The 22882-nt window shown below is 48.9% G+C and overlaps 1 protein-coding gene across 3 annotated transcripts in view; it reads right to left on the bottom strand.

Moving 5' to 3' along the window:
- Positions 1-22882, bottom strand: part of ADAMTS3 (ADAM metallopeptidase with thrombospondin type 1 motif 3) — a 127166-nt gene that overhangs the window by 28538 nt on the left and 75746 nt on the right. For all 3 annotated transcript variants that reach the window (XM_087737345.1, XM_087737344.1, XM_087737343.1), the window contains exon 5: positions 8960-9162. In XM_087737345.1, the coding sequence (XP_087593471.1) occupies positions 8960-9162 (203 nt within the window). The remainder of the gene's footprint in view (positions 1-8959; positions 9163-22882) is intronic.

A 22882-nucleotide genomic window follows, 5' to 3' on the forward strand; every position in this document is an offset into this window, starting at 1 on the left:
GAGTCCTCATCAAACAGCCCACGGCTTTGCACCAAATCGGGTCTGCGGAGGTCTCCAGTGAGACCTCTACACATCATTTCGAGGCAGAATTTTGATTCCAGTGCTTTTAGCCTCATTTCCAAAGGAAATAAAGGTCAGATAGTCGCTCCCTCTACTAGTTCTAACGCCCCAATAAATTTTGGCCCCGTTTACCGCTTTCCGGCAACGCTTGCAAAACAATAAAGATCTCAAAGAAATGAAGCATCCAGAAGTTCTGCGAAAATAAGCAGATGATTAGAAATAACAGTCTTATTACTGCTTACAAGGAAGGAAAGACTGCCTATCCTCGGTCACACAGACGGACAGGAGCTCGGAGAACCCTCCCAGCGCAAGAGCAGCTTATGTCCCATTAGGGAGCCCAGCCGCAAGACAGAAATCCAGAGGGAACGCTGCAGTTCCACTGCCCACTCAACAACTGAAATATTTCACCATGGTTTTTGTTTTGAAAAAAACATTTTTTTAGCAGCAACTACTACCGCTGCCCTGATTTTTAGAGATAAATTAGAATTACGCGGTCGCTTTTGTACTAAAAAGGGTATTTGTGGAAGTGAAGTTAGAAAACCAGAATTATGCAGATGAGTCAAAAATTGTTCTTCTTGAGGACCTTCCTTGTGTCTGGGAAGGTGAGAAATGTCCTGCCACCAGAGTATAAATCAGGGGGCTAAAACATCTGCAGATCATCAATGAAGTTACTCATCCCCCTCGAAACAGAATAAATATTATATTATGAGTAACGGGTGAAAAATAAATACCACTGTCCAGAGGCTGGTATATTTGAGCAGGATTTAGAGGGTTGGTTTTTTTAGTCAGGCTAAACAGAACTTATCCCTTCCCCTCAGGGAAAAGGGTCATTCTGAGTTGTCCAGACTGTGGGACCTGGCACAATGATTGTAGCCCCTGGTGTTTAAAAACACAATCCCGTTGAGGACCAGCAGAGAAGAGACTGTCAGCGGGACAGCGTTACAAGGAATGAGGACATAACTCAGACTGCCCGTCTTGTGAAGCAATTATTCCAAAGTTCAATTATTCATCTCGTGTTTTCTCCCTATTAATAACATTGCTCCCACAAAGGTTTGTGTCAGAAAAAAACTTTCACAATTTCCCTTCTGCCAAGAAAAAAACAAGCTTCCCAGGAGTGACTTTCCTAGAGACAAAAAGGATCCTGGAATTGACCTAAAGATTCGAGTCATCTTCAAGATTTCTCCCCAACACCGCTTTTTACCCCATTCTCCATAGATCACTTTGGAGGGCTCCGCTACAGGATTACCACGAGGAGCAAATTCGTAGATGCTCTTGGGACTGAAACACAGGGAATTTTGGAAACCCGTACCCTCGCTGGAAGGACGCAAATCCAAAAAAAAGCGTTCAAGACGTCCGTGCGGCACTTCCAGACTGCTGTAACTGCATCTCCGTGGAGGTTACAACGGCAAAAGAAATGACGTTCCGAGGTACTGGTACGAAACGCATACAGAAATCACAGCCCAGTAAATCTGATCGGCACATGTGAAACGCATCACAGATGGCCAACGGGCCGTACAGCCTCTGCTGTAGCATTTAAAAGTAAAAAGGGGTTAAACTGAATTCAACAGCAATATGCACAGGGAAAGTCAGTCAGCACGCTCGCCGGGACAGCGATGACAACCGTGAGACTCCACAGACAAAGCGGGGAAGCATCTGTTTATCGAATGGATAAAAAATTGTTCAAACGGACAAAATACACGCAGCCGGCAAATGAACGGTAAGGCTGCAGGAAGGAGCCCTGGGAAGGGGAGATAACTGCTAAGTGAGGGCCTTCAGTGCTTCTGGGGAAACTCACCCGTGTTTACGCAGTACGAACGTCGCGGGTGAACCCGCGTTCCCAAGCCCACGTGCTCCTAAGGCAGCAACGGCGAAATCGAAGGTGCCCTCTGGCCAGACCTCCTCCCGAAAGGAGAAGCGGCTGGATTCTCACCTGCCTCTTGAGCCACAGTCACCCACACGTCCCCAGATCGTGTCGGCTGGTCCCTCTGGGCGCCCCTTGCAGCATGAGCTCTTGGTAGCTGGCCTTTCACCTTTGGGATGGACAGCAAGCTGCAGATGCATGGCTGGTTTTGCACAGGTACCGTGCGATTCCCTGTCGGGGCTGCCCACCAGCGCCTGCCGACCCTGCCTCCGCGGTGCCCAGGTAGAGGCTGCAGGCTAACCCAAGGCGATCCGCAGCCAAGGGCCGAGCTCCCCAACGACATGGCAGGGGGTAAACCAATTGCCCAGCAAAGCCTCACCCATCATCACAGTCTCCCCAGAGCAGCTCCCAGACCTGCCAGCCTAAGTGGTCCCTTCTGGCTTTCCGCTGCAGGAGGACCGGGAGGGATGGCTGCTGCTGGGTCGAAGCCCCGGGAGACACGGGAAACCTGGACTCTGTCCTTCTCCCTGTTTTTATCCCTGGGTGACCCAGACGGAGGTTGCTTTCTGTGTTTCAGGTCCTGCCTGTAGTGACCTCCTTTGATATTTTTCGATGAAAAGCTCTACATGAGAACAGTATTACCTTGATTACCACCTCCTTGTTTCTTTCTCTTAGAATCTATGGCGTTTTTGATCGCTTTTTTAAATTACCAAGATACTTCAACAGAAATAATTTAAGAGCAAGGGAACTGAGCGAGGAAGGTTACAGAAGTTTCTTTGCTGACATTTCCCTGCCTCTACTCACTCACAGCAAACTCCTCTCTGCTTACACCAAGTGCTTCACTTGACTCTCCTTGGGTTTTGGGGACCACATAGCCTCAAGGACCTTCAGTTTTGGCCTCGATGAAACTACTTACGTTTCTGTGTCTGACTTGCACGGGGGAAAGTGCAGTCTCTTAATTAGTATTCTCCAGTGAAGGAGCATTGAGTAATTCAGAATTTAATGATTAATGCCGTCAGCTGCTCTACTGTTCACATCCCTGGAAATGAAACAGCTTTGTAGATACTCTTGAAAAAAATAGTTGACTGCTGGTCTAGTGCCCATCCACGGGTATAAATCACTAGATGAAATGGCAAGGAGCGAGTCGTGCTCTTTTGGTGACACCTCCGCGTGCCGTTAGTCTTTACCACAAGCTGAGGGCAATATTAGATTAAAACCAACGTAAACTGATACGTGGGAGAAGCGCGCGCGTGATGACTGTATGCTATAGAAACGGCTCCCTAACCAGCAATCTTGACAGACAACAAGGTCAGTTATAAGCCTGACAAAACCAAATATCAAGAATTAGGGTTGTGAAGACGGGTGGCTTTGAAGGAGAAAGAGCTGCCATAGCCTCTTCAGTCTCATGATGAAGAGAGGGCCTGGGCATTCTCGAAGCCCACGGCGTAAGGAGAGGCAAGAACGACGACTCCCAAACTCCTAAGAAAAAGCCACCACCTACTGAACAGGCCGTTTGTCCATAAAGAACATCCCTCGGTGCTCACCGCAACGTTGAAACGCCAGGAAATAAAGCAGAGATTTTCTTCCGAACTGGGCTACGCGATTGCCACAGAATTCAAAGGTTTCAAGTGAGAACCTCCTCCTCCTCCTCCTCCTCCAGCTGCACACCCACAGCCCAGGCAGGTCAGCAGCGAGCCCCCGGGAAAGCCACTGAGCAGAGGCAGAAGAATTGGCAGGAGCCATGCTGAACGTGGGCTTCTCTGGCAACCTTTTCATGAAGAGAATTTTTAAAAGCTCGATACTCTTCTCCGTCTGTCACCTCTCCCTGTATTTATTTCTGCACTGACGTCCACTCTCAGCAGGTGGAGCCACAGACGTTTAAGAAAAGATGGAAGCGTTTTTGGGACAGCTCTGCTGTTTACAAAGCCAAGCATTTTTAAAGCTAAAAAGACAATATTCGGCAGTCATCTTTACTGAAGATTTCTTGTTGATGTTTCATGAGGTATGCAGTAAAAAGAAAAGGATTCCCTGCAAGTACTGTATCACGGATATTTTGTCGCTCGCACGAATAACAACTTTTCATTTCAAACTTTCTGCATGCAAAAGTTAACTTGCTTCCACGTTTGCTCCTGTTGCACATTCTTCAGCAGCACCGACGACCCGCGTGGTTCAGCACAGGCACAGGTCGCTGCCTGGGGGACCCCGGCATTTCTGAAACGCTGCTCACCCGTGCGGTGCAGCGGAGCCGCACGGAAGAACGTTGCGGATGCCCTGCCCGCCTGACGCATGCTGTCGTCGGTCACCGCCGTTAGCTCTCCTTTCCGTCTGGAACCGCACAAGAAAGAAGGAGGGCTGATCCGACCCTTCTCCTTTACCTGAGACAGTCACTATCAGGCAAGCGATCGCGTTAGAGACTAGAAAAAGTCAAGAAATCTCTCAATTAAGCCATGTGTTTAGGCCCTGCTACACACTTCTAGACAGAGGCAAGAGCGAACGAAAAAATGAGCGCGAGTGATGGAGGGAGAAAGAACGGCAGGTAGCGCGCGGGCACGGAGACCCGCGGCACAATTTTTAGACTTTGCTGGCACTGTCTGTTCTTATTGAAGCTAACCATAAAGCTCTCCGTGACTTCAGCACGTGGACAACAAACAGACACTGTTATTTAGAAAGAAGGGGATAGCCACAAAACCGCAACGCTGGGTGGACAGCGATCACCAAAAGAGGAATTCCGTCACAAGCAACCTGCGACGTGAGAACGCATGGTGCACGGCAGTACCCCTCCACTGCCTCATTTTGGTTTATTCTCAAGGGAAAAAAAATTGGAAAGATGCAAATACTACCAAGTCCAAACCTGCTCAGAATCCCGCAGTATAACCTGGTGCCCTCAGTTCGTATCTTTCTGATCTCAGTTACTTTAATCCGGGGAAGGTTTGTCTTAAATAACCACCCAGGGGAGTAACAAATGTCAGCTGCCTCGTGCGGGAGACCCTTAATTGCAGATCGACCACCACAGTGCTGAAAACACCAAGCTTTTTTGAAGTATCCACTTCAGAAAGCATACTAGCTGCCGCTCGCTGAAAGCGATCGTTCCGAATGCTTCGCTGTTCTGTCTTTTGTTAGCTGAAAAACAAAATTCCTCTAAACTGAACGCAGTGCCTTCAAGATCCCCGCTTTTTGTTGGAGGTTTCTCTTAGGCAGCGCGCAGGAGAGGAAAGCCACGTTACCAGAGACAACATAACGCAGAAGCAGCGTAGCTGCAAAGCACCAGATACACTGACGGTGCCACGTGCCCATAAAACGTTAAACAGCGGTGAAAACCGATTCTCCTCTTGCGAGAAGCGAGCTCAGCACCAGCGTGGCACAGCACCGCGCGACAGAGACAGGACCTGGCTCCTGACAGACCCAGGGGGCCACCGAAGGGCTGCCGTGGCCCTGGGGCCTAACCAGGGTGGGGGAACGAACGCAGGGAGAGGAGAAGAAGGGGAGTTTAGGCTTTCTCCATCCTACTTGCACTCTGCTCCCCGCTCCTCTGCCCGTTTTCACTCTGTTTGCTTTCCCGCTGTGCTTCTGCAGGTTCTCCGAGGGATGCTCTGCCGGGGATGAGGACTGGCGCTAACGCCATGGCAGGGTTCGGGAGATGGAGGCTACAACTCCTTGTCTGCTCCTTGTAAAGGTAAGATCAGGAAAATGCCGATTCCATCACCTCAAGGAATTCAGCTGAATCTGCCCGGTAACGGACAGGCCGCCGAGCTACCCAAAACACCTCCAGGGGAACGACGCGCTCTCCAAAGCGTGATGTTAGCCCTCGGCCCTTCTGGAAGGCAGGCTGTCGGTGACCTTGGCACTTCGTGCTGCGAGATAATGGTAAAGCTTCGCCTAAAAGCTAGGGACCACACGACATGTTATCGCTTTGGACTAGATGAGCCCATCTGGGCTTCTGGCTTCCAGCACTGACCCTTAGCAGCTGTTTCAGATGCATCGCTGATGCTGGGTTTTCCAGCCTGTTTCTTAAGCCAAAAGTACGTACAAATGTTAAGCAGAAGGAAATATCCCAGGCATTTCTTTAGCTGAAACTGAACCTGCAGGCCTGGAGCTCCCAATGGCATGGCAAGGCCCCGCGGTGCTTGGTTCCCAGCGAGCCAGCTCTGGCAGCGAGCGCAGTAGAGCTGTGTCAGCATGGCACCCTGCCCGGGGGATAACCAGTCTTGGCACGGAGCTGAATGACTGCGATTTAATACTGCTTTTTTGCACTTGAGCTAAACAGCGTTGCTTACGATGCCTGTATATATTTGTTCTTTTGAAGCTTCTCCGGAGCTGTCCTGCATACACTGCATTGCATGTGGCAAAACTGCCCTTAGCCTCCCTGCCCGGGGAGGCCAGACTCAGCGAGTCTCACCAGCCTTGCAAAAATCCCCACGAAGGCTCGTAACAGCCACCACAAATGCTCTCCTATCTAGAGCCTCCCGTTTTTAGGAAGAGTAAAAGATACAAGTTTAGATATGCAAGGTTCGGTTCCTGGACCTTCACCCCACTAGATCCAAACCGAAATCTGACCCAAAAGGCAGGTTCGTGTCTGCCAGGCGAATTCAGCTGTGCTGAACTGTGTCTGCTGACGTCCCCAGCATCCGTCCGTCTCATCTCCGAGGAACACGCAAAGACTTGCTCCTGGGCTTTCCCATTCCCTCAAGCCTAAACAAGAAGCTCCTACTAACAGCAGAGACAGACGGTTACGAGACGTACATTCAGGGCCATGGAAGCCTTGCTGTCGATTCACTCGTGTCTCGGAGGTGATCCACAGAGCAGCCCAGGTTCAGCGGCTTATTTCTCCTTCAAGACCTTCGCACCGCAGTCAAAGGCATTCTGTGTGCGTGTCAGAGGCGGGGAGGAAGGTACGATTCAATGCCTTGGGCTCCAAACCCAAATGCTCAGACATTACTCAACTTAACGGCCCCTTTTCATCATACCAAGATTCCACAGCATCCGTTCGCTTACTGTTAGAGAGCAACTCCCCCCGCACACTGAAATACCGCAGCGACCTAAAACATCCAACCTCACCATTACAGAAGCAGTAGGAAAGGCGTAAGACTGAACAAAGCTCCAGGTTGTAAACCTAGCAGACTAAATTCTGGTTTTCAGTTACAATGTGTGTGTATGTCTGGAGTTTCTTACTCTAGATTTATAGCACAGTATAATTCTATACAGAGTTATTATAATTCTGCACAGAGTTATGCTGGAAAAGATATCAGTTGGTTTAAATTCATATGGAGGTATTTTTTTTTTCCCCTCTCAAATTCTATGGATTCAATTTTTAAACTGCTGGTCCTCATTTTGGGAGCCAGAACAGGTGGGGCAGATTTTCAAAGCCGCTCAGCGTGTTTGAGCGCTTGGAGAACCAAGATGGGGTTGTGACAGGCAAAAGCTGGGTGGTGTCGAGGATATTTTTTTTTTTTTTTTCAAAAGGACCTGGCTTCAAACATCTAAAAGGTGATGGGAGTCTTATGACAAGGAGACCATAGCTGTGGGTACACTTGGGCCCTGGCCCCGTGCTTCCCCCTCAATATTTGCAGGGTCTCTTCTGCACCTAAGCAGCCCAGTCCTTAACACGCGTAGGGTTTGGCAGCGCAGTTCCTTCCGAAGGAATAGCTTATTTAGCTGGCTGAGGGGCTTGCAAAGGGAGCCAAGAGACCTTCTCTAGATCTGGCAACTCGTTTTCAGTCTGAAACACGACAGGCACCGGTTTCAGCCCCAGGTCTCCATCCCCGAGTAGCCAGGTGCGTGACGCGGGGGTTGCACGGCGCGCGCCGAACGGGAGCCGCGTAAAAGCCGTCGGTGCAGGACATCTTACGATATGAGGACTGAAGGCCAAATTCACCGTAGGTGTTCCTCTGCCCCGCAAAGCGAAATGCTGTGTGCTAAGGGGAGCCGAAGGGGGGTTTGGGGATGAGGGGAAGACAATGTTTCCAATACTTTCAACAGGGAAAGGACTGAATGATCTCAGTCAGGAATGATGGCCGCTGATGTGACGCAGAATAAAGAAATGTTACAAAGGCGACTTGTATGCCTAAGGAATCATTTTTAAATTATTCCAGAGATAAAAAGGCGAGAGTAAAAAATACAAGAATCATTTCTACATTTCTCAAATCATTATTAACTGTAAACCTATTATCTCTTATCATCTCTCCTTAGAATATTGGGGTTTTGTCCTGGAAAACCGTATGATCCCCGCAGCTTCTGAGATACATCCATATGGGTCTGACACTCACGTGCATTAAGAAAAGGCCACGCATTGCAAGGGATTATACATCTCCTTTACATTCCTTTCATGCATTTTTTTTAGATTTCTAAGACAGGAAAAACAGAAAACACTGACGCTTGAGCAATTCTCGCATTCGGTGCTGGTACAGCATGTGACTTTTAACGCACAGCGTGAGCTGTGCCCTTCTGTAACATGCATTTCCATAGAATCTGATAGCGTAGTTCAAGACTCTATCTTTAAATGTAGTATCTTGCCACTGATTTTACAGCCAGAAATGGATTACGAAGACAAAAAATACTTCTAATCCCATAAGATACACTATGATAACGCAGTTCCATGATCCTCTGTTCCTTTACGGTTTCTATGTAAATATGGGTATTGCCACACGAGCTAAGGAACAGACGTTACCAGAAGGTTTGCTCTCTTTCCAAGAGCCATTAGGTGTTTAGAACATTTTTTCGCTCTGCATGTTTATTTTTCAGCCAGGTTTCCTTCAGAACTGTGTTGTGGGAGAAGTCCGGAATTATGAGAAATGTATCAAGTTTACATTTTTCCCCCACTGTTTTTCAACTATTTCCAAATTCTTGGAATTACCCTAGAATGCGCCCTAGAAAACTACTGCGAAAAAGATCAATTAAAGGAACATCTTGAAAAGAGAGAACCATATCCAACAGCAGATGAAACGACCATATTAGTATCAAGCACGGTCTCCTAGATACTCCCTCAAGAGATGACAAAAGCCTTCCGCATTCCAAAACAAGCGCTGCAGGGAAGATACTCACGATGTTCATGAGGGTGAGGAGGTAGTTTTGGACGTGTTCTTTGCCGTGGAATCGGACGACAGAGTCGTCCACACCTAGCAGCACCTCAATGTTGTAGTCGTCGTCGTCTCCCGCGTGCCGGCGTCGCCTCAGGGTTTCGTTCAGTTGCTGCTCTACGCTGCCGTACAGGGAACTCAGCTCTCCGAGGCCGCCAAGAAGAGACTCTACAAGAAATAGTAAGACATCAACATCTGCTCCAATTCCATTTCAGAAACAGCCTCCTGCACGACGTCCTCACCTGCAGGGTCACCACTTCTTTGGATAAAACAAACTGGGAGCTCTGAAGAGATTGCTGTAGTGGCGCAGGAGTAGGGGAAGTCATCAGATACCCAAGGAAAAAATTCGTTCAACATTACGGTTCTATAATTTATCGCACGGTTCTTATTTCGAGCATAAAATGCATCCCTAAGGAGATTTAGGGCCCATACTTCACTTCCTAACCCAGAATTTCCCCCCTCCTTTTTTTGCAACACATCAGGCGCGTGTTATAGAGTGCCAGAGACACGGGACGCCTCAGTGTTCACGGGGCATGCCGCACAACGCTTAACTTGTGGCTTTAGCGCTCAAAACTAACGCAGTCAGCCCCAACTCGCGTTGAAAAGATCTCAAACGGCAGCGTTGTGTGTTTCCCCCTCATACCCCAGCACCGCAACAGCCAACCTAGAGTTTCTGACTGACTTACTCTTTTTTGTAATTAAAAAAAATAAAATAGGTGTTGGAATATCCTCTCCTGTGAATATCACGGAATACTAGAAGGGTCCCTTGAAGACACGGGTCAAGGGGCAGAGTGCAGATGAACCATTCTGAATTGGCTTGCAAGGGGATGCGTTCAATAGCCTACATCTGCAATGACTCAAAAGCTATTTCTTCCACTTAGGACAGTAAAGCAAAACATCACCATGGATTTTTGACAGGAAAAAAGTCACAGCTGTAGGCTACTTACTTCTTCCTAAATGTAAGCCAGCACACCAAGAGGCTCTAAGCAATAACCGACAGTAAAGAGGCCTGTTTGGAACATCTCACAGTGCAAACCACCAGCTACGTATTGCAGTCCTCCTAGGAACCGGGCTGTTCTTGCGTCTCTGGCTCTGTGACAGTCAGGGAGCGTCCCCATTCCCCCCTCTTCCATTTAGAAGAAAAAGATGACGCAGCCCTTAAATACACAGGGATCTTCCTCCTCTACGAACCCAGCAAAAGCAACCAGCGTCCAACGGCTAGAAAAGAAGGACGGTCCTGCCTTCCATTGACGTTGACTCATATTGTAACGGGGCATTTCCCCAAACGATGTCACGGTTTGCAAGCCCTTTTTCTCTACACCGGAGCTGATGACAGCCAAGGCTGCAAGCACACAAACTGGCCCTTCACATGTTTTCAGGCAAGACTCCCAGTAACCTGGATGTAAGTTTTGCTCGTGGAAGGACAGCCAGACCAGGGCCAACGTTGCAAAACGTGCTGGATGGCCACGCTCTAAGTCATCCTGAGCAGATTCAACTACTGGCTGAACTAGCTGGGAAGCCTCTCCCTCCTAAGTACCACAGCGGTTCACAGCAACGCATAAATAACCCTCCCCAAACCCCACATCAAACGGCAAGGTCGTCCCCAGCTGTTTCCAGAAGCTTAGCCCGCCACCGTGGGCGAGAGACCAGGTCTGCAAACAGCTTTACAATTCAACCACGAGTCCTCTCGCTCTCAAGAATGCGAACGCTGTGATAGCACACAAGCGGGAAATTCAGAGCCCAGCTCCCGTTCTAAAAATGGCTGTAGCTGGCAGAGCCGCCGCGCGCAGCGTCCAACGGAAACACGCCAGTAACGTCATCGCGTCGCTGCGCCCGCGGCGCGAGTGGGCTAGCTTGAGAGCCCTTCAGAAAGAACCAACTATCAACTTTTGGTTTGGCCGTTGCTTCCCTTCTTAAACAGGCGGTTTTGTGGCTCAAACCAAGGGGAGAATCTCTTTTTTGTGTGCATGTGAGCAGGCAGACTGAGTCAGAAAGGATTCCTTTTTTTCCACCCCTCTCTAATACGTAGCCGCTTTCTGCACACAGAGGGTATTCTCAATATGCCAAGGTTTTCCATGCGTGCACCCACAGAATATTTTTCAAGTGTGCAATCCCAACAAAGCAAAAAAAAATAACCTCCTTCCAGGAAAAAACGTAGTGACCGTTTTTGGCCAAGATTTGGAAAAAAGAAAAAGTAGCACTGGAAACATTTCCAAGCATCGAACCTCCCACCTCCTGAAATGCAACTTGCGTACTTCTTTCCACAGAAACCCCAAACCTCCCCCGGAGCGGGCTCAGTGGTAAAAACCCAACCTTTTCACCCAGCCTGGCAGGCAGCGTATGCCAGGAACCGTCCCAGGACTCGTGAGGATATTCAGCAGTACCTGCTCTAGCTACAGTTTGCCTGGTGCCGACCGTTTTTTCCTTTTTTTGTCTGCTGTTCTTGGCACTACCTAAGTACGTTACTCCTTAACAGCAGCGCTAACATCGGAAAACAACTGTCGACTTCAAGGCTGATTTGAGCTACTTATCAGCTCGTAATGACTTGGCAAGCCTCATTCAGCGCGTTGCCTTTCCCCACACCTTGCTGGGAAGTGAAGCTGTGGGGTCCCCTCCCTACGTGCACCCACTATAAATTGCTAAGCCCTGTCCAAAAAATGCAGGGTGATACGAGCGGTTTATCTATTCTTGTTTATCTGTTTTCCATAATCCAGCACCTAAGTGACTTCAGAGTCAAGCAATCAGAATCAAAACCCAGGTTATACGTACTAACGATAGCTCCGTTTGCCAATCTGCATCCGTTGCCAAGCACTTCACAGAACGTAAGGGCAAAGGGATGATGGCGTGAGGCGCGAGAGCACCAGCGCAAAGCGAGACCATCCCTACGTTCCTACGGCCCAGTCATTAAATCTCTTCCTTCGTGCCGTTGCGCGTGATTCAGCCGAGTGCTAGGGCACTAGTGGACATTTCAGAAGAGCTCACAGAGTCAATGAACCTTTTCATAGCATTAAAGTCTGTTCCAGATACCTCAATCAACCTGAAGTTATTTACCATAATTGACCGTCATTAATTTTGGCTAGTTCTAAAAAGTTTGTTCCGTGGTCCCTGGCTGCAGCCGAGGCAGAGGGAAGGGGGATCAGCAGATATCCTTTCAGAGCAGCACGGAAAGCGTCCTCAGATGTGTTCTGTTCCGGAGACGGCGTTATTATTCTTACGAATACGAAATACACGCACTTAATTCAGAACCTTCCAGGCAGGTGAACACAGAGACAAACACATTATCTAATCCGCGCTACAGAAGGCTGTCCAGGTCTGCATCTGGTCGATGCATCACGTTGCCCCGTATGAGACTAATTACAAAGCCAACCCTTATGTTGGCTGTGAAGTTGTAGTGAAAACCATCTTCGATCTCCTTTCCGTGCTGAGAGCTTCCCAGCTTGGAAAGGTGAGCTTTTCACAACACCACTACCCCTGCAATTCAGAGTTCGTTCAAAAAATTACGGATGCTGTGGCAGGAGGAGACATTATGGAAAATCTTAGCGGAGAGCTATTTACTGCAGCGGGAGTGCTACAACCAGCGAAGACATTGGCATTCTCCATTCAATTAATTCAGTAGGTACTTACACGTACTCGTAATAGGAGGGCAGAGTTCAGTCTGAATGCTTCTTGCACAAAATTTTTGTTAATGCAGACGTAACACCGTTGGCTCTGCTCGGCAAGACTCACACAGACCTCCTGTATTGCCATAAATAACAAACGCAACCATCCTTTTCCTTTCGAGCCTCCCTCTCGCCAAAACCCAAAGGTACGTAAATTGTTTTCTTCAGTCCAAACTGTGCGCTCATACACATCGGCACGTGCCTGCTGACTTTCAGGGACAGACAGACAGACGCAGCGCTAGCAGACGTGCGTTACCCACTGGTAGTGCCACGCGCTGTTGGAGCTCAGGACGCCAAACACAGCTAAGCCTCGAGAGGCCGTTTGGCGACGGTTAAGAAACACACGTGCTGTGACTTCCCCTGTGCACGGCTACAGGCTTTGCATGTAACGGACTATGGAAAAAATCAGTATGCACAGAAAAACGCATCATAATCTTTGCATGTTAATCCAGGGCTTAGGAAAACCTGAGGTGCTTGAAGCTGGTACAGCTTTACTGAGCACCAGCACTGCAGGGGGCATATCACCCGCAAATATTGAAACCCAGGGGCGGCTTCAGCACCGAGATGCACAGGTTACGCGCAGGCAGTCCTGCAGATTTGCCAGCTGAATGCCACAGGAGGGCCTTTGGACACCCCGTTACCTGCACGCTGGAGCTGCTGGCACCAGGTAACGGAGAAATCAATCTTTCCGTACAAAACTCATCTCTAGAGCTCAGAGCAAGTCAGTCAGACACAAGCAAAAGTTGGAGAAATGACCCCCTTCCTATGAGCGGGAAGAGATCGCAGCAACGCCTACTAATGTGAATTGTCTCAACGAATCATCTGAAGACAAAGGTTCTTGGCAAGTTAATCTATGCCGCCTACCCGGCAGCTCTGAGCGCATCGCCTAACGCAGCAGAGAGAGACGGCCGTCGCCGAATGGCAATATTCTCCCTGACGCGCGGAGGAAACCAGCCTGTTTGTTTGCGGATTTGGGCTAGACAGACTAATCCTTCCTAATCTCATTCTGGAATTAGCTGGTTCATTCTCTCTTCCTTTTTTATTTTGCTAGTCACCTGCATCTTTTACGTCACGATCTCACCTGTCAGAAAAAGATCAGTCCACGCTCTTTCCCCAAGTGAAACCGTTACGCAAACATTTGGGTAGGAAGACAAACATACAGCAGCGTATGCACGTGTGCAGGTGTGTATTTTAATTTTTTCACAGCACACATGCAAGACAAAGCCTGTCCAGCGCGCATCATCGAGCAAAAACGAGGAGAGTGAAGAATGACACCTTCCTCCCGTCCAGCTGGGGCTCCTCTGCCAAGAAAAGGCAGGAGGAGTTCTGTGCGCGTAGCAAATGAAGCAGTGGAAACGGAGCAGAGACGCACCAGAAGGAAACCTCCCCCCCACGCTCCGTCATCCTCTTCTGTCGACCACCGCGGCTGCGAACCTCGCCTTCTGCCACCTCCAGAAACTTGGAGCCCCGCTGCTGGGATAAGATGGCAGGTTTCTGTCAAGCACAAATATATCCGCAGGGCCTCCCTGGGAGCCCAGACGTGCCCTTTGAAGAGCCGTAACCCCTTGGCAGACCAATAAAGTCTGCCTCCCTTCTAAATCCTTTTTCAGAAACACTGAACTTTTAACACGAACACCTACGTCAAAAATTGGGCAGAACTGTACCCCTCCCAAATGCTTTCCTGTATGGAAAAAAATATATTCTGGGTTACAGTATGTATCTTTCCTAGAGCGCAACTTTAAAAGAATGAGACTACAGTTCTTTCCCTACTATTAAATAAACCTGTGACCTGCCCAAGTCTAATTTCATGAAGGCTGTCATCAGCCAAGCCTCTGTATATCCAAAGAGAACCCGAAGCATTTCTCACACGGAAGATTCCTACAATCTTATTTTATATTGTAAAATACAGGGGCTGAATTTTGTGATGCAATGCCATTGGTATCAGCAGCATCCCTTATAGATCTCTCTATCTATACATGTTCTTCATATGTGCTTACTTGCTTAAGGAATAACAGGGAATATCTGGAGGTTGCATCCTTTCTTCGGACACGTTTCCCTCGGTGTGACTGAGCGGAGCGTGCCGTAGCGACACTTTGAGCTGGCAGTGGAGAGCCTTGGGGACCTCGGCTAGCCGCAGCAAGCCAGGGAGGCAGGAGTGGCTCTGCAGCAGCAGGAACGGGGTGATCCTCAGATGGGGATAAGGGAATACGCAGGCTGTGAGACAGACAGCTGTAAGCACAAGGCGGAGATTCAGGCAGTGTAACTACAGACCTGCCCCTTGCCAAGGCGCTCGTTTACTTGAAGCGACGCCGCGCGCTGAAGAGCGAGGCGATGCCTCGCCAGGACGCCAGGCTCACGGGCAAGGGGTCCGCGTCCACCTGACCCGGCTGAAGCGACGCAGCAGCTGCTGCGCTTGCGGCATCACGACTGATGCCTTCCCCCGTGTCTCTTTAGAGGCACCTTTCTCACCTCAGCAGCTGTCTGAGCTAGCAGCCAGGCGGTTCACATTCATTAGCGTGCAAAAAGGAAGACGTCTCGAAACAGCGGGGGAGCAAGACGTGACTCCTGCTCTGCTCCCGAACGCTGATGCTGTCTGAAGGGAAGCCTGGCTCACCTTATTCCTGCAGCCACACTCCTGCACCTGGAGAGCTGGAAAGCAACCGAGCCAGCGGGCAGGGCCATCCTGACTCACGGTGACCGGCATTGGTGAGGCAGAGCTTTAGTGCCTAATATTAATAGCCATGTGCCTAATAGGACCTGTGTTGTACTGTCTCCTGAGAAAAAGAACTAGCGGAGAAGGAGGAATTGCATTTCAGGAAGGCTCCTAAGTCCAAGTGCCTGCCCCAACCCGCTGCCGCACAACAGGTACGCAGGGCGTGCGTTCGGGCTCCCTAGGAGCGGGATCAAGTCACCGAGTCAGCCGCCAGCTAGAGTTTCTCTTTGGCAAAAGATTATGACCCACTGACATATTGAGGAGAAGCAAGCGTTCGATTGCCTCACTTGGCCTTTTCCTGAAAACACAGCTGGCGACGGCGTCTAGGGAGCCTCCACAACTTCACTAATTGAAAATGAAAATAAGGAAAAATCAGTTTGGAACAAATTGAGATCCATGTATATCCCTTCTTAATGAGCGTGCTAACGTATAAAACGTCCCCAGGGACAGCTGTATTCTCTAGCAACTAAAAAATTCCCTTACGCTGGTTTCAAAGAAAGGGAACCAGGCCAAGGCATAATGTCACTGCTAAAGTTGCACTGAGTAGCCGTTGCACATTTTTCTACTCGTTAACCACTGGATGAACATGAGTTTCCATGATTGCTTTCGCTCCTAGTTATAGCTGCTCGAAGCTCTGTATTTTCTTCAGCTCTCAAAGCCTGTGTTACCAGGGTGCAGACAGGCATTCTCACCCCGTTCTCCTCTGCCCTTCTTCCCAGTCTTAACGCTCAGGTCTTTCAGGCTGCTATAGGGCTTAGGTAATCTATTTTATTTTGTTGAACTTCCACGCATCTGCATCCAGGACAGCGACGAGAGAAATTACCGGACACCAAAAATGAGCCGTAAGCTCTTCTTGCAATCAAATGCAAGAAAGGTGCGGAGAAAAGGATGGCTCGCTTCGGAAAGGCAGCTGATGACACCAGTGGCTCTATTACACCCTGAGAGTAACGTTTAAAACCCTCGAAAGCAGCCTTGCTCATTTTGTAAAGCATGAGAATTAAAAACTGAAGCAACTTTGTGAAGTAAACAGTGAAGGTACCCTGAGGAATTCTGCTTTTGAGGCGATTTTTCTTTGTAATACAGGATTCTCCACAGCAAACACAGCTGGAGTAAACTGGATACAGAGAATGGGTGCATCGGGCCGATTTTGGCATTTAGCGGGTCGTCTGGCTGGGCCCTGTGACTCCTGACTGTCGGGGGCCAGCCTAGGTGACAGCATCTCACACCCTGGCCAGAGAAGTCAACCACCTACATACAGCCTCCAGCTGACTCTGAGGGAAGGCCATCAGCACCTTTGACCAACAGGTCAAAAAGACTGAATAAGGGCAGAAAGAGGGCTTGCTAATTGAAGAAAGAAGCTGAAAATGACCTTTCCCCACCTTGCTCTCAGAATGAGGTCCACGGACAGAAGCCGGCAGGCTGGAAGGGTCCTCTGGAGGCCACTCCAAGCCAGGCCAAGTTCAAAGGTAGAGCAGGCTGCCCGGAGACTCGTCCTGGCCGCTTCGAAACTCTGGGTGGATGGAGATCCAGGGAACCATTTTTCCTAGTATCTACTCTCATTCCCCCTGCTCCGAGTTGCGACTGTTGCCTCTTGTTCTCTTGGTGAACATTTCTGTATCTAATGGTATTACCAAATACTCACCCGTGACTTGTCTCGCTCTTCCCAGGGGTCTGTACAGCACTTGTAAGCACGACCGTCCTCAAGACATAAAAACGCTGTCACTAAGAAGTTATTCTGTAGCTTCGAGCCTATTAAACCCAAAGATGGAGATCTTATCTATGCTCAATGCAGATCAGATGGCCAAAGGCCCTCAGCAACCTGCTTTATACAAAAACTCATCTACCATTTAAATGCACCCGTGGAACTCAGATTTAGAAGAGTTTCACGTATACACTGGATTTTTAACAGTTCCCGTGGATTTTTAACAGTTCCACAAGACGCTATGCTGTTTCGTTTGTTCTTTACTAACTGCCTTTAAAGAACAACTGAAGATGTTGATGCCTTCTAAAGATCTGGCCCTTCAGATGTGGAAGGAGAAGCTACCCGGAGCAGATGGCCAGATGTTTCGGCAGCTGGCTCCCACACACTCCAGCAGGAACACAAGAATACCTGTCGGCTTCTGCGGAGCTTTTGCCAAAAAACGAGTATCAGAAACACGGCAGGTTGCTTACTTACAACAAAGATCAATATATGCGCTTCAATAAATCTGTGAAAGCCCCTGATTTTTTGCCTACTGAGGCTTATTTTGAAGTGTGCCTTTTGAAAAGCCGGGGAAGAAAAGGAGGAGGGTGTAGGTCAAACGCTGGTTCCAAACAATTCCAACAGACTTCTAACTTATTTCCCCAGGAACCGCGTATATGCAAAATCTTTGTGGCGCTGCTGATACTGTCTAATTAGGAGGGATCAGTGCTTGCAAAAGAAACCACCCAGGTCGTCAAGTGGAAAATGTTATGACAGGATGTTCTCATTAGGTTCTGGGATGGGCTGAAACTTGTGTGCTTTGATTTATCAGGTCCTTAAAAAAAAAAAGAAAAAACAACAACAACAACAAAAGAAAAATCCTATGAAGTTAAGCATTCTCCCTTATCTTTTCTTGAGGAAGTGCATGAAACTGCCTTTTACCCCCGAAGCATCGGAACGACTTTCTACCAGTGCCACAACAGTCTGCGCGGCACGAGAAGCATCTGTCCTTCACTGCAGCCTCACGGCCCCGAACCCCCGCTTCCCGCGCACACCACCTACGCTGGGACTCGCAAGCCGGACTGGGAGATTCGGTCCCTTAACGCCGTTATTGTCTTCGATGGAATGCCTACGCGAGTTTCTTGTTACTCCTCGCCTAGCTGTTACCAAAACTTCTGCTTGTTTGTTTTTGGGGGCTGAGCGAAAGGAAGAGTTGGTATCTGAAGCAACCCTAACCGAGCAAGCCGGCCATAAAAATGCACGGTTTCACTACGTGTTTCACTGTACGGTGAGGGCTCTATCTGTTAAGTGCTTCCAGAAGGCAGCGGGCACCCTACCGGGCGTCCCTCTGAGATATTCCACAATAAATAAATATTATCTATGAAATTTTGACAACACAAAGCAAGCCAGTTCTTCTGCAGAAACACAGCGCAGTTACGCAAAGGAGAGAATCAGATTTAACACTTCCCTCACGGCAGACAGAACAATCGCTTCAGCATTAATAAAAACCAAACCGAGAGAACCAGAACCAGCCACGAGTCATTCCCCCTCTCTTCTGAAGACTACCGTAAATTTGGTGGCAAAAGACTGAACGGCGTAGTAGAAAATGAAGCTATCGGAAAACGCCCTGGGCGTGATGGCCAGTTATGCTGCTCTGTCTGCTTCCCAGCAAAACCAGTGGGAAACTGGTATGGCAACCTGCCAGCGTGGATCCGTACCATCCAGGCAGGGTTTCAAAGGGGTCTAAACCAACCTGCGGCGGGAGCGAGGTATTTCGCTCGCTTTTCTAAGTCCTGCTGAAACGAACGTGAAGCGTTCGCGGTGGCTAGGCTCCCCATGGCTAAGGCGGCAGACGGGGGAGATCTCAGCCTTTCCTACCTTACGGAGCTGCTCTCAGCACCACGGCAAACGTGGGTGGAAAAGGGACGGGAGTTGGAAAGTCTCAGAAAAGCACCCGGGGCTTTTTCTTCTTGAGCACGAATGACAGAGGCACCGAGATGCACAGCAGCGAGCGGACAGCGAAGAAACCTGGGACCACCGAGATGCAAACCTTTTCTGTTAAAAAAAAATTAGTTTGAAATGCTCTACGTACAACTTTCCACAGCACTGAAGGAAATGACGCTGGGAATGGTGTTTGAGCGAGCATCCCTGCCTTTGTTCCTACTTTTTTCCCTTGGGTTCTCATCTAAACGAAGGATGGGGATGCTGCTCCCTGGTGCGGACCCAGCTCGCCGTGCAGCCCAGACCAGGAGCCATCGAACACCCTCCTCTTCCCAGGGCTGCTTCTGAAAGGGGTTACCTGGCTGCAGAGGGGGGAAGACGGGTCGAATCCTCACCCATCCAAACCTACACGCTAACAGTAACAAACAGAGAGAATTTTAAAGAGAAGAGGAGCTTCCATCGCTTGAAGACGCGTTGTAGTTTGTGAACAGGTTTAGGTGAAACAGAGAACGTATTTCATTTTCAGCTTGAAAAAATACATCTATCTTAAAAAGAATATGAACTTATTTGCACGTCAAAAGCTAACTGAGCCAAGGTAATCTGTAAATATGTTTACAGAAAGTAATCTTCACCTGAGGGTGGCCAAGGGGGCTGCGGGAAGGCCAAAAAAGCAGCTTGTCACACGGCGCAAACACAGAAGTAGTCCAAAAATACTGAAACCTAAACACACACAGGCATCGCTTGACAGACTAAATAACGCAGCGTTTAAAATATTAATTGAAAATATTTAGAAGTTAAAGCACTAAGAAGAAAAACTCAATGAAGTTGCCCAGGAGATGTCAAGAACTGAAGGCATGGGAAAGCAAAATTAAAGACATGAGCAGGCATCGGGCGTTTCTTTCCGCTGCACGTTGTACACCACGTGCGGATGGACGCGCTGCCGTGCCTGCGAGAGCCTACGGACGAGGCAAGGCCAGGTTTGCTGGCAGATGCCACATCTCGTGAAGCCAGCTAGCAGAACTGGAGAACACCGACGGCCTTGCAAGCAGGAGCAACAAACCTCCAAGAGAAGTACAAGCTGGAACCAACTGTTGTCAGTTTGATCAGATGCTTATCATTTAGGTTGTGTGACACAAAAGGGAATTGGTATCTGGATCAGAGCAGGCATCAGCAGAGGACAACGATGCAAGAGCATTTCCTACTGGAAATGGCGTAATAGGTAATTTTAGAGCTTTAGGACACTGAGGACTGGGGTGGAGGGGTTAAAATGTGCCATTGAACCAGTATCCCATTGAGTGCATGAGGTTTTTTACCTAGTAAGATGATGATCTTTTATCTTCCAGGCTCATCTTTTTTTGAAGGTCTCCCTTGAGGATCAGGGCTATGACACCAGAGATGGAACGAGGATTTTTGGAGAAATACCCTCCCACACCCCCCACTTCGGTGTTTCTGTTCTTCATCAGTCGCCTGTGAGATTCCTTCCAAGTGGGTATGGATTATTTAGAGGGTGCTTGGCTGGTGTTAGAGATGGGCTAAGGAGGAGGCAGCAAAGGCGACCGAAGACGGTCACCTGAGGAGTCACTTGCTGGTAGAGCTGTGATCATGCAGCAAAGAGAGCGTAGGGGAAGCCTGGGAGGAGGAACCACCACCAAAACAGAGGAAGGACCCCCCAGCCCACAGCAGGACTGCCTGCGTTTGCAAAAGACTCCGCGAAATAAAAATAGCTGCTGTTAGGTTCAGCCACAACTCCGCTATTGCAGCAGCTTAACCACACGGAGGAATTAAGAAAGAGAGAAAAAAAATTCTTGTGACTTGATAGGCAGCCTGGATACCTCTCCCCCTCCTGAGATGATTAAGCGAATTACAGCTTAGAGCATTAGCTCTGTTTATATTCTCTTCGGTGGGACCCTTCCAGTGACGGTGACTGGTAGAATTACAAACAAACAGGGATTAAAGGAAGGTCTGCATCTCTGGCTTGCAGGATTATTCATTAAATTCATGAACTCAACTGGACACAAACACAAACGTTATCTTACTTTGTTGGTAGACTTAAAAGAGAAAAGAAAATATTTTGAAGTACTGACTGCTGCCATAAATTATTTGTTTCTCTGGTACTCCAGCAATTCCAGCTGCAGAATAATGCTGGGAAGGATGGAAGATTGCCTGCACTATATTCCTTGTCGGCTCTGCGGGGCCAGCTTGAGTCTGACGTAAGGGGAAGGACTCTTCCCTTCCACGCATCATCAGCGAAAACCGGTCTTAGCACTCATTTACACGACGGATCGATGCCAGCAGCACACTTAGGAAGCCACGTAGAAACACCAAAGGCGTAGTTCTGTGTATATTTGAACATGTTTACAGCCAGTTTGGGATAAACGTTTCCAATGGAAACGGCTAGAATTTTACCCCATGACTTTCTTGTCATCACTTCCCTGCGTGGCAGGAGGGTTTTCTAGAACCGCAGGTTATCCTCACCTGGCAGCAAACACACACAAAACAAAGCCAGAACTTAAACGCGATTAAGGAAACTATAATTAAATACGTCTGAATTCGGGCCAACTATTAACTGGTTTTTTTCCATCCCGTGACCAGACACCGGTAATAAAAAAAGCAGAAGAGGAACGTCAGCCAGTTGCAGAGGTCTCGCTCCTGGAGGCTACGAGCTCGCCGGTGCAAGCTTACACTTGACACTAAGAGGAGAGTTAGCTCCCCTTGCAGCAGCTCTGCGTGCAGTTGAGTCACGGCGAGAGCGCTCTGAGGTTTGCCTATGACCTTGCCAGGCTCTCGGTCTTTGAAGGAAGTGAGAAACGTCGCTGGAAGTGGAAATGTCGCTGTGAGGTGCTAACACATGCAATCACACCACGATACGAAACCGCTAGAAAACACACCTGGGCGAGGGGTGTTAGCAGGCATAGCGCTATTGTAAATAAACAGATATCAAAGTTACTGAATAAATCTATAGCCAGAGCGAGTCTGGCTAATGTAAAGCGAGGAGGAGGCATACGTCCAAGGCACGCCTACTCTGAAAGACAAGAGTTGGTTTTGGAAAATAATTAAGCCCACGGCACGTGCCAGATCTACACCGAAGAACGCGTATGAGATCATTTCTCTGAAGACCTTCCTTCCATGCTCCTGACGCGATACAAACTGGTTTGGTATTTCTGCACGCTGGAAACTCCTTCCATGCGTTTTGTAGCTTTAAGTAAAGCCAGCTGTCACCGCTCTGCGGTAAGAAACCCTGCAAGGACTCGCGCGAGGCGCCTGTCGGGTTCTCGGCCGGACTCGCAGAAAGTGCCGCGGGTGAGGTTTACAGCACGAGTCATCTCAGATACTCCAGGTTTAGGGAATGACTGCCCAAAAGATGACGAGTAAGTCTCAGGATCAAACTGAGCTCGTTTTGAACACGCTGCCACGCTTTGCCCAATGACTATCGGCTTCTCCTTTGGCAATCAGAAGCTGAAGAGCAGAGGAAGGATGCTCTCCACATCCACTACGATAGCAAAGAGGTGAAGCGATGGAGAGTAACAACTCACAGCCTATGCTCTGTATAGCCCCATGGCCTAAGGAACACATTAACACCTTGCCTTGCCACCACTAATACCAGATCACAGTAGCTTAACACGAGCCTCAGGACTTGGCCGGCCTTGCCCTGGCTCATCTGCTCTTGACCTTATTTTTAGCTTGGTTTTAGCCGTAACAAGGCATTGCCCGTGGGCAGGCGGCTACTGCCTGGCTTCTCTAGCTGAACAGCCGGGTTAGCCAATGCTCTGACGATGAACGCGTGCCTTGTTTTAGCTGCAGCTTCCCTTCGTGCAGCGTTACCATAAGGAGTTCTGCTATACATAGGAAAAAAGCTAACAAAACTAAGCGATCACGGCATAACGCCACCTGCAG

Source organism: Nipponia nippon, unplaced genomic scaffold (assembly GCF_047370975.1).
Source record: "Nipponia nippon isolate SJK-2023a ecotype South Korea unplaced genomic scaffold, ASM4737097v1 scaffold_6, whole genome shotgun sequence".
NCBI classification, from domain to species: Eukaryota; Metazoa; Chordata; class Aves; order Pelecaniformes; family Threskiornithidae; genus Nipponia; species Nipponia nippon.